Source organism: Lynx rufus, unplaced genomic scaffold (genome assembly GCF_022079265.1).
Source record: "Lynx rufus isolate CCGP_SWC_20201006 ecotype Redwood Valley unplaced genomic scaffold, mLynRuf1.p SCAF_17, whole genome shotgun sequence".
NCBI classification, from domain to species: domain Eukaryota; kingdom Metazoa; phylum Chordata; class Mammalia; order Carnivora; family Felidae; genus Lynx; species Lynx rufus.
In genome coordinates, this window is record NW_025814831.1 from 28,833,634 (window position 1) to 28,848,234 (window position 14,601).

Below are 14,601 nucleotides of genomic sequence, written 5' to 3' on the forward strand. Positions count from 1 at the left end.
TAGTCAGAGTAGAGCCAGGGATTCAGTGTGGGTCTGGCTGCCCCAGGACCCACACTCCTTTCACTGCTCTGGGGGAGCAGAAGTTTCTTTCCAGCTTACCCACCTGAGGTTTGCAAATGGAGTATTCAGCACCGATGCGCTCACATGCCCCGGTGCATCGAGCTTAGCCTCATCCAGGGTATGTGTGTGTGTGTGTGTGTGTGTGTGTGTGTGTGTGTGTGTGTGTGCGTCCGTCTGTCTGTTCTCTGGCAGAGGCGTGTGTGGCCGGGCACCCTCCACAACTCCCTGCTGTGGTCATCTGTCATCACGGGCTGAGATCAGCGTGGCTTGTAAACAGCTCCGTGGCCAGACATATGTCTCCACCAACTCCTCCCTGAGCTCTGTCGTAGAGTCAGGGCCAAAACTGTCTCCAGCAATTAGTCGGTCCTGGTTGAGACCTCCTGGGGAGTCCCAGCAGCCAAGGGAGAGAGCCAGCGGGGCAGCGGCAGACTGCCGCCAGGGACCCCTCTGCTTCCTTCCCCGGTGTGTGAGCCAGCTCAGGTGCGGTAGTGAGTAAACAGGGCTGGGGTCAGGGGCCCGGAGATGGGAGGTTCTGGCCCCCAACGCCCGGGTTTCCTTAGGCAAGAGAGGTTCATACCTCCACTCTACAGGCTTCGTGGGCATTTTGTGATGCTCAGACTCCTTGGAGTTTGGGTTGATCCCGGCTGACCCCTCAGCAGCCGCTTGGGCTTTCTCAGGCCTAAGAGGCCCAACCACAAGGTCACCGGCAGCCGCTCTCCACGTATCTCTGCGAAGCGCCCCTGGGAAGCGTAGCTTAGCCTCTCGATTTCCAGACCTACCTCTCTCTGCTTTCCGACCCGCTGTCTTCCCCTCGTGTTGGCTGAGGGGCCATGAAGGGTAGTGCGGGTTCTTACCCATTGCCTTTACGGATTCTGCATGGCACTTCGGTTGTAGACCTTGTGGGGCATTTACCCAACATCTGAGTAGTTCTTTCGACCTCCATCTGGGTACCGCTGCCTTCGTTTTTCCCAGTCGCTCTCCTGGTCCCTTGTTTCAAGAAAAAGGGAAGAGAGGTTCCCAAGAAGGGTGATATATTTCCTGATGGGCACACATCTCCCTGTAGCCTGCAGACCCTAGGATTCCAGACCTAGATAACTCCTGAGGCTTGTCATGAGTTCATGCATTTATTTATTTGGAGGCAGTAGAGAGGAATGGTTCAGAATTTATCCTCTGGAGGCAGACGGCCTGCGTTCATAATCCCAGCGCCACCCACCAGCTGGGAGACCTGGGGCCTGTTTCCTGACCTCTCTGGACCTCAGTTTGCTCATCCATAAAATGGGGACAATATCAGTAAGTCTCCTCAAGGGCTGTTATGAGGATCAAATAAGTTAATACACGGAAGGACTTTATAACAAGGCCTGGCCCATCGTAAGTGCCATTTTAGCGTTTGCTATTATTAGTCATCTCATTTTTACTGAGTGCCTCTAGTGTTCCGTGTGCTGTGCTTGGCTCTAGAGACATGGCAACAATAAGACAGGGTCCCTGAACTCAAGGAGCTCACACTTCAGCGGGAGAGATGGGCAAGCAAACAAAGCAAACAAACAAAGCAAACAAAGCATTTTAAGTGTCAAGAAAAAGGAAGGCCTGAGTGTGTTGAGAGCACTTGGGAGGCAACCTAGGGTGGGTGGCAGGGGTGGTGGTGCCTGCCCTCCCCCCTCACCATGAATCACAGCTCACTGGCTGCCAAGATCACTCCTGGAGCCTCAGGTGGGTGCTGGGTTCCACCTGAGCCAAGGTTCTCCCTTCCACATGGCTGTCTAAACTTCAGCCTTCTAGGGGCGCCTGGGTGGCTCAGTCGGTTAAGCATCCGACTCTTGGTTTCAGCTCAGGCCATGATCTCACAGGTCGTGAGATTGAGCCCCACATCGGGCTCGGCGCTGACAACCAGGAACCTGCTTGGGATTCTTTCTTTCTTTCTTTCTTTCTTTCTTTCTTTCTTTCTTTCTTTCTTTCTTTCTTCTTTCTATCATCTATCTCAAAATAAGTAAATAAACTTAAAAAAAAAAACTTCAGCCTTCTATCCCCCCCACTAGATTGAAACTGACTTTTCTAGATTGGATGCTGCACTTGCTCTTACAGAAGCTCGTAGGTGGCCTCTGTGAGGTGTGGGGACAGGTCTCGAGGCCTTCTTTGGGATCAGGTCGGGGTTGCTGGCAAAATGGGAGTTTCACCAGGGACAGCAGCTTTGAAATGCATTCCTCCCCAGAAGCCTGCCTTCACAGATGCTTATCCATCCAACAGTTTCTCTTTCCTCCTCCTCCTCCTCCTTCTTCTTCTTCTTCTTCTTCTTCTTTAACATGTATTTATTTTTGAGAGGGAAAGAGACGGAGTGTGAGCAGGGGAGGGGCAGAGAGAGGGGGAGACACAGAATCCGAAGCAGGCTCCAGGCTCTGAGCTGTCAGCACAGAGCCTGATTCAGGGCTTGAACTGACAAACTGCCGGATCATGACATGGCCTAAAGTTGGATGCTTAACCTAACTGACTGAGCCGTCCAGGCGCCCCCAATAGTTTCTCTTAAGGCCAGCAAGAGGGCAGAGCCCTCTGGAAAAGAAATCACTTTATAAGAAAAGCACATGAATCTGGACGAATGAATGAACACAGCTCTTCTCAGTTGCCACCTTCCCCAGGTTCTCGCGGTGCCCTGAAGGTGCCCGCAGTTGTTCCACCCCGGTTCCTGGCTTTAATCCCAGCTCGGACCACTCATCTCCCACTCGCTGAGGAAGCGGGGTCCTTCTGCCTCACGATTCCCCCCTGACATCTCGGTGCCACCCTGGCCTCCTGGCCCCTCTCTCCCGCCCGCTTTCAGCAGAGCGGCACGCGAGGGATGTGGCCTTCGCAGCCAGAGGCTTGGGTTCAACCGCTACTCGGCCCCCTCTGAGCTACGCTTTCCTAATCTGTAAAACGGGGATAATGCTCCCTGCCTTGCAGGTCATTGTGTGGGAAACAGGATTCTATGTACCAGTGGCCTTGCAGCTCCAAAGCCCCGTCCAGATGTTCTGGCATTGGCCTTGCACTATTCTTTCCCACCTTCTGCTCCTCATAATGGTTGCAGGCTGCATCTAATCAGCTTGCTTTCTGAGTTTCTCCAAACAACTTCCCCTCTCCCTTTCCTCCTCCTTGTCCTCAGCCGATGCCACCGGGCCCCCTGCCAGGGGCGCTGACGTTTCCCAACCTCACTCCCATCCCTCTGTCTCAATAGCGGCGGGTCCAGAATCCTCATTTATCTCCACTGGGCCGCAGCCCAGTCCCCACTGTGGAACGACCTGTCAACCCTGAGCAAGACTGTCGTCCATAGCGGGAAAAGATTTTACAAATTCCACTGACGATTTTTTTGAATGTGAAACAAAAAATTAAGCTTTACTAATTTATATCCTTGCTTGGTCTGTATGGCAGACTGTGGGATGTCGTGTTTGGCCTGTGGAGTGTCCTCAGGGAAGAGAAGGTTCCGGAAAAACATGGCACCTCCTCTTGTTTGTGTCTGGCCTATCACAACACGTAACCCACAACAGTGCTGGGTTTACGGGGTCTTTCAATTATGTTGTCAGGTTTTAACGAAAACAACCCTCGCCACGGGGAGAAGTGACTCTAAAAAAAAATTCCTGCAAAGAAACAGGATTCAAAATAATACTAATAGCATAATCGCCAAGTAATGATTTTTTTTTTAAGATTTTTTTTTTTTTTTTTTTTTTTGGGACAGAGAGAGACAGAGCATGAACGGGGGAGGGGCAGAGAGAGAGGGAGACACAGAATCGGAAACAGGCTCCAGGCTCCGAGCCATCAGCCCAGAGCCTGACGCGGGGCTCGAACTCACGGACCGCGAGATAGTGACCTGGCTGAAGTCGGGCGCTTAACCGACTGCGCCACCCAGGCACCCCTGATTTTTTTTTTTAATTCAATGCTGCCGCTTCTCCTCTGACATGTAATCAACCATGTTCCAAAGTAAAAATGATCAGGACCTCTCAGACATGACCCAAAACAGACCCCAGGGTCCAAATGATCAAGAAGGCTGTATGAAATAATATATCGTTAATAACAGACTTTGCCCTGGGGGCGCCTGAGTGGCTCCATCGGTTAAGAGTCCGACTCTTGATTGTGGCTCAGGTCATGATCTCACAGTCGCGAGATGGAGTCCCTCATGGGGCTCCTTGCTGGGCGTGGAGTCTGCTTGGGATTCTCTCTCTCTCTCTCTCTCTCTCTCTCTCTCTCCCCCACCCCCCGCTTGCACTTGAAAGAAAGAAGGAAGGAAAGGAGGGAGGGAGGAAGAAAACAGAATGTGCTGGGAAACAGCAGCTAATGATAGAGTAAAAGCCATCTGGATTAGGAACACATTTAAAAACTCCGAGATGCTCAAACTTTGCTGTATAGTTGGATGGAAATATAGATACCTCTAACGTGTCTCTCAGTATTTGCGAGAATCTATTTCCACAATAAAACACATGAAGAATTATCTTTGTGCAAGCTACTAAAGAAAGGATCAACCCCCACGCATATTTTCCCAAACATTAAATGACTTCTTGAATAAAAGTAAGCTTTTCCACCAACTCCGTAAGGGTCTTTGCTGATGCCCTGACTGGAATAAAAAGGAATCCAGGTGAAGTCATAGAGGTGGAGAGCACTCTGTGGAAAATTCCCTCACCGCAGCACTCACAGACAAGCTATTGCCCCAAGGAAGTGAAAGTCAGAAGGAGACAAATTGCTAGAGGAAGTCATCATGAGGTTCACTCTATGAAACAAGACCTTTAAAATCGAATGGCATCTTTATGGAACGTGATGTCAAAACATCACGAAAATCCCTGGACCCCTTGAGAATTGTGGGCTATGTCTTGGCAAAGAAATGGTCAGACTTATAGATGAGCTATTCTTTTGGGGAAAAAAAATGGGTGTTTCACATCTGCTGCCTTTTTCTATGATGACAGATGGCTGTCAGTCATATGCTACCTGCTAGAGCTTTTCAACAAAAACCAACCAACCAAACAAACCCCAAAAAAAGCCAAACCCTTCCAAGTATTCCTCTGGAGGCTGACACACCAGTCCATCCCCCCAAAGGAATAGAAATGTCTTCCCTGTTTTTAAATAGGTTTTTCTTTTTCAAAGCACTTTTTCTCTTTAACGTACAGGAGAACGTTGTGCGATCGGGTAGGGCAGGTGTCAGCACCAGAATTCTGAGACTTATTTCGTTGTTGGTCAGTCTAGAGTCAGACATCTGCCCGGTTTTGTCTGCTTTTCACTTCAGGCAGGGCTGCTGGTCAGGAGCCTTGTATCACAGAGAGAACCTTTTGAAAATGGATGTTTGGAAACAGTTCCATCGTTACGGGATTTGTTGCTAGAAGCCAACTCCATTTGCACCCTTAAAAAACTGGAAAACTGGCATTTTCTAATGTACCTTACATCTGTTAGGAACCACTAGCTGACCTCAGGGGAGATGGAAAGCTACCAGCCAAATTTCAACACCAGCATCACACAGTTGGTGAATGTGAGTGAAAAATGAATAGCGTGGTTTCATGAGTGCAATCAAGGATGGCCTTCTTCCATCTTGAGCTGAGATACCTTGTCGGCTATGGCAGCATTAACACCAAGTATCAAAATAAACAGAACTTGGAATTAGACTGTGAATTGTTGTGTCTAGAGGTTTAAAAACTAATAAAATAACCATCGTTATGTAAGATGTAACCTATTAGGAGAAGCGGGGTGATGGACACACAGGACTTCTCTGTGACTGTTTTTTGTAACTTCCTGTAAATCTATAATGACTTGAAAACCCCCCCAAAAAATTAGATAAATAAATAAACGAAGCTTGTTTAATCACATTATAGTGTATAACATTGATATATACAAGAATATAGTCACTGAGGGTCATTTCTAGTAAGAGCAAGTTGGGTCAAGGGTAACCTGGTGAGAGCCAGGGAAGGGATTGCAGCCAAGATGCCATCAGAGCTACCCACAGTGGTGACTTGGGGGGACAGAGCCTCACAGCTGTGGAGTGGGTTGTACCCCACTTTTCAGCGTGGGTGACAGAGGAACCCAAGGGCCTTCCAGTGAGGCCCATCTATATCTTCACTCCTTAGCCTCGCCGGTGGTTGAAAATGGCCAGCTGGAGTGTCCCCAAGGGTACAAGAGACTGAATCTCACTCACTGCCAAGGTAAGGATGACCAGGGCCAGGGCTGGGCTTGGGGAGGGGAAATGATGAAGGTCTGATGATGCCGGGGCACTACCCCCATCCCCAGACAGAAGGAATGGTGTCGCTGAGTGGTCTTCTCTGGGTACCACTAAGCCCCAGCTTGGGATGCTATGGGGGCTGCTGGTTCCAGGAGCCTAAGGAAGTCGGGGAGATAATGATAGAGCAAGCCTAGAAAGGACCTGGGAGCTGAGCCTGTCCCTCCTCCCATCTCCACCTGTCCCCACTGGACCTGGGCCAGGTGGGTCTCTAGAGCTGTGGGTCTGTGTGTGAAGGTACTGCCCTGGTCCCTACATGTTTACTCACCTCCTGGGCCAATCTCCCTGGATTGGGAGGACTTTTGACTCCAGGATCAAGTCAGCCTGAGTTGATGGGGACCTCTGTGGACTTTCCCCAACACCGCACCTTCAGCTACTCATGCCTGCCTCCCACAGCTAGGAGGGGGAAGAAAGAGGGAACAGGGGGCCATAAAGTCTAGCCCATGATCCTTGCTGGCCTGCTGACAGGCTCTCTAAGGCCACCAAGGCCTGGAGCACTCTGTATTACAGAGCCCCCAGAGGGGCAAGGCCCAGAGGCACCTTAGGACAGATGGGTGGGAGGTGGGTCTCAGCTATGGCTTTGTCACTACAGGGAGTTCCAGTGGAGATGGGGAGTGGGACCAGGATGACTGAGGGTCCAGAAGCCTTCACTGAGGGGCAGCTGTTACCACTGCGCCGCTAAGGCTCTGAGCAGGGAGCCGCTGTTGGCTATGGGCCTGGCGGTAGGAGAGGTGAGCAGGGCCTTCCAGCTGGGAGGCTCCTGAGGCTGGCAGAGGTCAGTGGGGAGCTGAGGCAGCCTCCCCTTTGGGGAACTAGACACACTGCTGTCTGTATGACTTGCTTTGAATGAAGCTGGGTTAGAGACAGGGGATTGACCCAGATGGCTTCCTAGGTACCTCCCCCTGGAGGCTTCTTCAGGAGAGAGGGATCTGAGGGAGTCCAGGGCCAGGGTTGTGGGGTGGGGTGTCTAGGCTGTCTGCTGTGGGGTGCCAGGCCCAAAGGGGATTTCTGGACCATGGATAAAGTGCTTGGACCAGGCAAAAGGGCAGGCCTCTGACCCAGCCCAAGGTCAGACTCCCCTGGGGGCAATGGGGACTAGTAGACTAGACAGTGGGTGTGGAGAGAAGTCTTTAGTTTTGCCCTTGGACGGTACAGTAGGGCCATTCATATCTCAACTGTCCCCAGTGGCCTCTCCTCCTGGCTGGTTTCCCAGTGCACAGGATTAAAGTTATTCCCAGGATTTCAAATGAGCTCTCAGCCCTCCCTCCACGGAGCCTCAGGAATATAGGAAGCCAGGGGGCCCTCCCCCAGGAGACCCTGCCCCTTAAAACTCCCCCTTCCCATGTCTGTGGGCTTGGTCTCCATATCTGGGAGGGGACCTGCTCACCTCTACATCCATGTGCATCACCCTCCTCTCTCTCTCTCCAGCCTTCTCTCCTTCCACGGGACAATTTTGGGGTCTTGTCATGAACTGCATGCGTTGTGCTAGGTGCTTAGTACACAGTGACAGATAAACACGGAAGCTGCCCCAGGTGAATACAGACGCGTAAACCATTACACCCCACGGGAGAAGTGCTCTCACCGGAAAGAAGTTCTGGGTGCTGTGGGATCCCATGGTGGGGACCCCTTCCCAGACTGGGAGGGTAGGAGAGGGGCTTCAGGTGACACCTCACCTCGACTTAAGGAATGAGTAGAGGTGACCAACTAAAGGGGATGCGGGCATTCGAGGCCGAGGAAACAGCACAAGCAAAGGAACAGTTTAGGCCGGCTGGAGTACAGCCTGTGTGCCCACGGGAGACGACACAGACATGGCAGAGGCCTCGTCAGGGCCAGCTGCCCACCCACAGGCTGTGGGGAAATATGGTGGAGGGCACTGGATGCCCTGTGAGGGTTTAGGAGCTCCGTCTAAGAGGTGAATGGGGACCAGAGGCATGTCAGATTTGCATTTAGGTACTTAGACACATCACTATGGCCACAGTCCAGGGGCAGGTGGGTCTGTTCCCTTTCCTAGATCTCAGTGGCATCTCCCCAGGCACCTCCCTCCCAACAGGGTATCCTGCCAAAGAGTAGTTGGGCCATCTTCTAACCCTTCATTCCTGCGCTTACTGAACAGGCTTCCCTGAAGCCTATGGGTGAGCATGCGACTCTGGTGACACTGGGTCGCCATGTCTAATCTCCCGGCCCTGGAGGCAGGAGATCTGCCCCTCACGGATCTTCCTCACTTACCATCATCAACAAGGGTGCCATCACCAAGACTTCTTGGAGCTTAGAGTAAGGGTTGGGATTTCCCCTTGGCAGGAAGAAGTTTCCAGCATGAAATGTTTTTGAGATCAGAAGGGAAGCTAATGTCACTCCCTTGTTTGAAGAACATCATGTGCCCCCACTGGTCTTGGAGGATGTGTGGGGCCTGCCTGAGGCCTTCCACCTCCTGGAAACATAGCCTCTGGCCTCCTGCCTCCTCGACCTTGCTGGGCCCCTCTGTCCTGCGGATGTGTCCCCCAGACCTGCAGAGATGCTCCAGAGTCTCTCCAGGAAGGCTGAATAGGAGGGACTGGGCAGATGGTTCTCCACTCTCCAGCCCGAAATGTGCCCTTATCTGCTCCCCGCCATATGCATCCCAGCATGCTACTTACTAGCTGGGTGCCTTTAAGCAAGTTACTCCTGGAACCTGCTTCCTCACCTATAAGATGAAGCCCCGTGGACCTACTTGATAAAATTGTTGGTAAGAACTGAATGGGGTATCATAGGTAAGCCACCTCGCCTGGTACCTGACGCATAATATGCACTCAATAAACATTCACTTTTAATATTATGACCATTATTACCAGTTAGTGGACTAAGTGATTTGCAATTTTTATCTTGTTTTATTCTCCTAACAAGACTATCTGGTAGTTACTATTTTTTTTTTAATTTTTTTTAAGCGTTTATTTCTGAGACAGAGAGAGACAGAGCATGAGTGGGGGAGGAGCAGAGAGAGGGGGAGACACAGAATCTGAAACAGGCTCCAGGCTCTGAGCTGTCAGCACAGAGCCCGACGCGGGGCTCGAACTCACAAACTGCGAGATCATGACCTGAGCTGAAGTCGGTCGCTCAACCGACTGAGCCACGCAGGCGCCCCTGGTAGTTACTACTAATGTCCCCATTTTATGAATTAGGAAACGGAGGTACAGAGAGAGGGACCACACTTAATAGATGGCAGCTCCATTGTCTTTTTTTTTTTTTTTTTTTTTTTGAGAAAGTGTTTGCAGAGCTCTGCACCGGCCCCTCCCCTCCGTCCAGCCTCGGTGGGGCGGGCGCTCGCTCACCTCCTCCAACCCCACAGATATCAACGAGTGCCTGACCCTGGGCCTGTGCAAGGACTCGGAATGCGTGAACACCAGGGGGAGTTACCTATGCACCTGCAGGCCTGGTCTCATGCTGGACCCATCCAGGAGCCGCTGTGTGTGTAAGTGCTGGCGGGGGCCAGGGGTGGGGGACACAGGGAGGCAAGATGGGATCCTCAGGGTCCCCCGGCCAGGCCCAGAGCGGTAATTTCCCCCAGGCTCCATCCCAAGGCCCGGGACCTGTGTCTCAACCGGGAGCTGGGCCCGATGTACAAAAACTGACCTGCCCCCGCCTGCTGGAGCAGAGATGGTTACGACTTCAGTTTGGGTTTTTGGCATTTCTTTGGGGGCTTTGCAGCTGGGGATTTTCTGCTTCTGTTTATTCTCTAATCCTTTCTGTCCTATCTGTTGCCTCATTTACTTTGAGGGGGCGGGTGCATGTGTCGCCTCTGTTCTGATGTCTGGCTGAGCTGTGGCTGCCTCTTCCAGGGCCCGAGCTTAGCAGCCTGGTCACTTGGCTGCAGCCCTTTCTTAAAGGGCCTGTCTGGAGTGTGAAGGCCTGCTGCCTGACCCCCAGGCCTTTCCTTAAAACGCGCGTCCCTTATGGTTCAGAACGTGTGTCTGTATATGTGCATGTGTGTACCCCCAGCCAGCTGTTTCCAGCGGCCTCTGTGGTTTCCTGCTAGGAGAGGCCCAGGCTGGCAGCACCCCCAGATAGCAGGACTGACGCCACGGCCCAGACAGGGCTCTCCTTGGGCAGGGAGGCCCGACCAGAACTGAATAAAACCAGTCCCGACTGGCATCCGGAAAGTGGCAGCCCAGCTCAGCAGAGCTCCCTGGGGCTGGCCAAGCCCTGGGCCTACAAACCGCCAGGTACCGGGTCTGGGGAGGCCACAGGATGAGCAAGACTCCAGTGCCACCCAGAGGGAGCGTCCATGTGAAGGGAAAGAGGAGACTGGACCCAGTAAGCGTCTCCAGAGAGAGGAGACAGTAAAAAAGGCTTAAGAGGGGACACCCAGAGAGTGAGGAATCCCAGAGTGGGGAGAACACGTCTGGCGGCTCTCAGGAAGACTTGATGGTGACCAGATATGTGATCAAGGCCTCAAGAGACGTATAGCACTTTCTTCTCATCTCACCCCCCACTTAAGATTCCTTTATTAGGCAGGCATATTTCACACCTGAAGTGACTTTGACTTGTTAGAGCCAGAAAGAAAGCCTTAATACAGGGAGGCAGAGATGGCCCTTGGGTGTTCTTTACTGTTTCTCCCTGCCTACTGTTACCCCCTCCAGCTGATGATTTACCTCCCTGTAGGCAGAGAGGGGCAGGCATGAAGTTTCTCTTCTCTTCATTTCTGAACTTTGCCCTCTTCCCTGCCACCTGACCAGGGCCAGTTAGGGCAGTCTACAAGTGTCCCTCTGTGCTGGGGCAGTCTCCTGATACTTTCAGCCGGGTCACCTCCACCCTGGGGCTCAAAAGGACCGAGTGCCACCACACTGGTGGTGCAGAGCCTGCTTGGGATTCTCTCGCTCCCTCTCCCTTTCTGCCCTTTCCCCACTTGTGCATGTGCTCTCTCTCAAAATAAATAAATAAGCTTAAAAAAAATAAATAAAAGGACCGAGCCATTCCCTACAGTATTGCAAGGGAAGTAGCTGCTCGAAGCATAGATTATACCTGGAGACCCAGGCTCATGCACTGACCAGTGTTTGACCTGTGTGTGTAGCACATAACCTTTGACAAGGAACTTTCACATACATCATTGTGAAGAAAGTATATCAGACAGGGGGCGCCTGGCCCCTGTGACTCTTGATCTCATGTGACTCTTGATCTCACGGTCGTGACATTGAATCCCACGTTGGGTATAGAGATTACTTAAATAAATAAACTTTAAGAAGAAGAAGGAGAAGGAGGAGAAGGGGGAGAAGGAGAAGGAAGAGGAGGAGGAGAGGAGGAGGAGGAGAAGAAGGAGAAGGAGAAGGAAAAGAAGAAGAAGAAGAAGAAGAAGAAGAAGAAGAAGAAGAAGAAGGAGGAGGAGAAGGGGGAGAAGGAGAAGGAAGAGGAGGAGGAGAAGAAGGAGAAGGAGAAGAAGAAGAAGAAGAAGAAGAAGAAGAAGAAGAAAGAGGAGGAGGAGGAGGAGAAGGAGAAGAAGAAGAAGAAGAAGAAGAAGAAGAAGAAGAAGAAAGAGGAGGAGGAAAGGAGGAGGAGGAGAAGGGGGAGAAGGAGAAGGAAGAGGAGGAGGAGAAGAAGGAGAAGGAGAAGGAGAAGAAGAAGAAGAAGAAGGAAGAGGAGGAGGAGGAGAAGGAGAAGAAGGAGGAGGAGGAGAAGGAGAAGTAAGAGGAGGAGGAGGGGGAGGAGGAGAAGAAGAAGAAGAAGAAGAAGAAGAAGAAGAAGAAGAGGAGGAGGAGAAGGGCGAGAAGGAGAAGGAAGAGGAGGAGGAGAAGAAGGAGAAGGAGAAGGAGAAGAAGAAGAAGAAGAAGAAGAAGAAGAAGAAGAAGAAGAAGGAAGAGGAGGAGGAGGAGGAGAAGGAGAAGAAGGAGGAGGAGAAGGAGAAGTAAGAGGAGGAGGAGGGGGAGGAGGAGAGGAAGAAGAAGAAGAAGAAGAAGAAGAAGAAGAAGAAGAAAGAGGAGGAGGAGAGGAGGAGGAGGAGAAGGGGGAGAAGGAGAAGGAAGAGGAGGAGGAGAAGAAGGAGAAGGAGAAGGAGAAGGAGAAGGAGAAGAAGAAGAAGAAGAAGAAGGAAGAAGGAAGAGGAGGAGGAGGAGGAGAAGGAGAAGAAGGAGGAGGAGGAGAAGGAGAAGTAGGAGGGGGAGGAGAAGAAGAAGAAGAAGAAGAAGAAGAAGAAGAAGAAGAAGAAGAAGAAGAAGAAGGAAGAGGAGGAGGAGGAGGAGAAGGAGAAGAAGGAGGAGGAGGAGAAGGAGAAGTAGGAGGGGGAGAAGAAGAAGAAGAAGAAGAAGAAAGTATATTTATTAGTCAGGAGTCTTTGGGTTGCAAGTGACAGAAACCCAACTCAAACCACCGCAAGCAAAAATAATTAATTGCTCCACACAACTGCGAAGTCCAGGGGTAGGTGTGCCTTAGGCTTGGTTGGATACAGGTATTCGCAGTGTCTAGGATGCCTCTTGCTGTTTTCTTTGTGTTGATTTCATAATTCCTTCAAAGGTGGCCACCAGACACTCGGACACTCCAGACCTACATCTCCCAGCCTTGCAAACTCCAATTTAAAAATGAGAAATTGGGGAGCCTGGGTGGCTCAGTCAGTTGAGTGTCTGACATCATCTCAGCTCATGCTCTCACGGTTCATGAGTTCAAGCCCCATGTCAGGCTCTATGCTGACAGCTCAGAGCCCAGAGCCTGCTTCGGATTCTGTGTCCCCCCCCCCCACCCCCGTCTCTCCTCTCCTTGCACTCTGTCTCTCAAAAACAAATCAACATTAAAAATAGAGAAATAAAGAGCATCTCCTTTCTAATAATCCATGGAAAGTCCCAAAGCTAATTATTATCACTGGGCGTACTTGGTCAAGTGCCCATCCCTGACCCACTCACTGTGACCAGGGCTATGGACTCTTTCAGCTAGGAAGTGGAGTCAGCCTCTACTCCACATGGACAGAGTGAGAGGCAGGGTAGATCCCATAGGAAGCCAGGGTGCTATTACCAGAATACAGGGGCATAGATGCCAAGCAGGCAAAAACACAGGTGTCTACTCCCCATGGAGTTAACATCATCCTTATTTTACACATGAGGACGGTAAAGCCCAGGGAGTCATGTAGCTCCTGGCGGAGCAGGGATTGGAACTTGGCCTGCTGAGTCCTGGGCCCTGACCTGGACTTCCCAGGGTCATTCTTTCCTTAGTTTTGAATGTTGTCTTCTCTGCCCTTTTCTCGTCCCTTCGTCTGGCCCTACAAGGAAGTCAGTCCCTTCCAGCGTGGCATGGCCTCTTTGTCCTCCACTGAGATAACGTACAAGAGAATAATCTTTAATACTCATTATCAAAAGACGAGAAAGGAGACAATGGTGATGGTATTATCATCGTGTAAAACCAGCATAGCTCACGCCCACGGTGGTGCACGGGATTTTGATTCGTGGATCTAACCATCCACCTACACTGATCCAGCGAGCTTTTACTGAGCATCCGCATGCACCGGACCCTGCACAGGGTGCCTGGGCTACAAAGATGGCCCAGACAGGGTCCCTGTCCTCAAAGCTCCCCATCAAGCCTTTGGCTCTCACCTTGTCTCATCTCCCCAGGGTGACTCTGGCCCTAGAGCACACTGCTCCCCACCCAACCCCAGGCCTGTGGTAAACACTTATTAACTTGGCATCTGGAGACAAGCACATACATCCCCATATCCTGCCCTCAGGCCCTCCGTGTGAGAGTGGGAATCAAGGGGCCCCTCAATCGGGTAACGCAAGGAGAGACACCAAAGGCTTCCACTGTGATTATTCCTCCCAACGTTCTTTTGAGCCCTTTCAGTGCCCAAACCTGCAGACTGAGACTCTGAGACTCGGCTGGGCCAGCTGGGTGTTCACTGCCAGCAGCCGCTCCCATCAACTGCCCCCCTCACCCACCCCCACTCTGCACTTCCCCCGTGGCTGGCCACCTGCCCACCCCACCTGCGGTGTCTGTTGCAGCCGACAAGGCCGTCTCCATGCAGCAGGGGCTGTGCTACCGGTCGCTGGGGGCTGGCACCTGCACCCTGCCTTTGGCCCAGAGCATCACCAAGCAGATCTGCTGCTGCAGCCGAGTGGGCAAAGCTTGGGGCAGCAAGTGTGAGAGATGCCCCCTCCCTGGCACAGGTAAGCATCTTGCCCGGTCTCAGCTCTGGCCACCCAGGGGCTTCCTCCAAGCCAGTGGCCACTTTCTCCCACCTGGACCTCACCTCCAGCCAGAAGACCCTTAGTCTCTTCCATCCTTCCTGCTCAACTCCTTACCCCAGCCTGGGTCCCTCCTCCCCCGTTGCCACAATTGCCTGTCCCCCAAAGGGAGGGAAGGGAGGGCCCTGGGCTCCTGCA

The 14,601-nt window shown here is 51.9% G+C and overlaps 1 protein-coding gene across 1 annotated transcript in view; it reads left to right on the forward strand.

The window, feature by feature from the left end:
* The window catches only part of LTBP2 (latent transforming growth factor beta binding protein 2), a 103,456-nt gene that overhangs the window by 61,066 nt on the left and 27,789 nt on the right, over positions 1–14,601 (forward strand). The window contains exons 11-13 of the mRNA XM_047079353.1: positions 6,126–6,200; positions 9,597–9,719; positions 14,221–14,385. Of these exons, the coding sequence (XP_046935309.1) occupies positions 6,126–6,200; positions 9,597–9,719; positions 14,221–14,385 (363 nt within the window). The remainder of the gene's footprint in view (positions 1–6,125; positions 6,201–9,596; positions 9,720–14,220; positions 14,386–14,601) is intronic.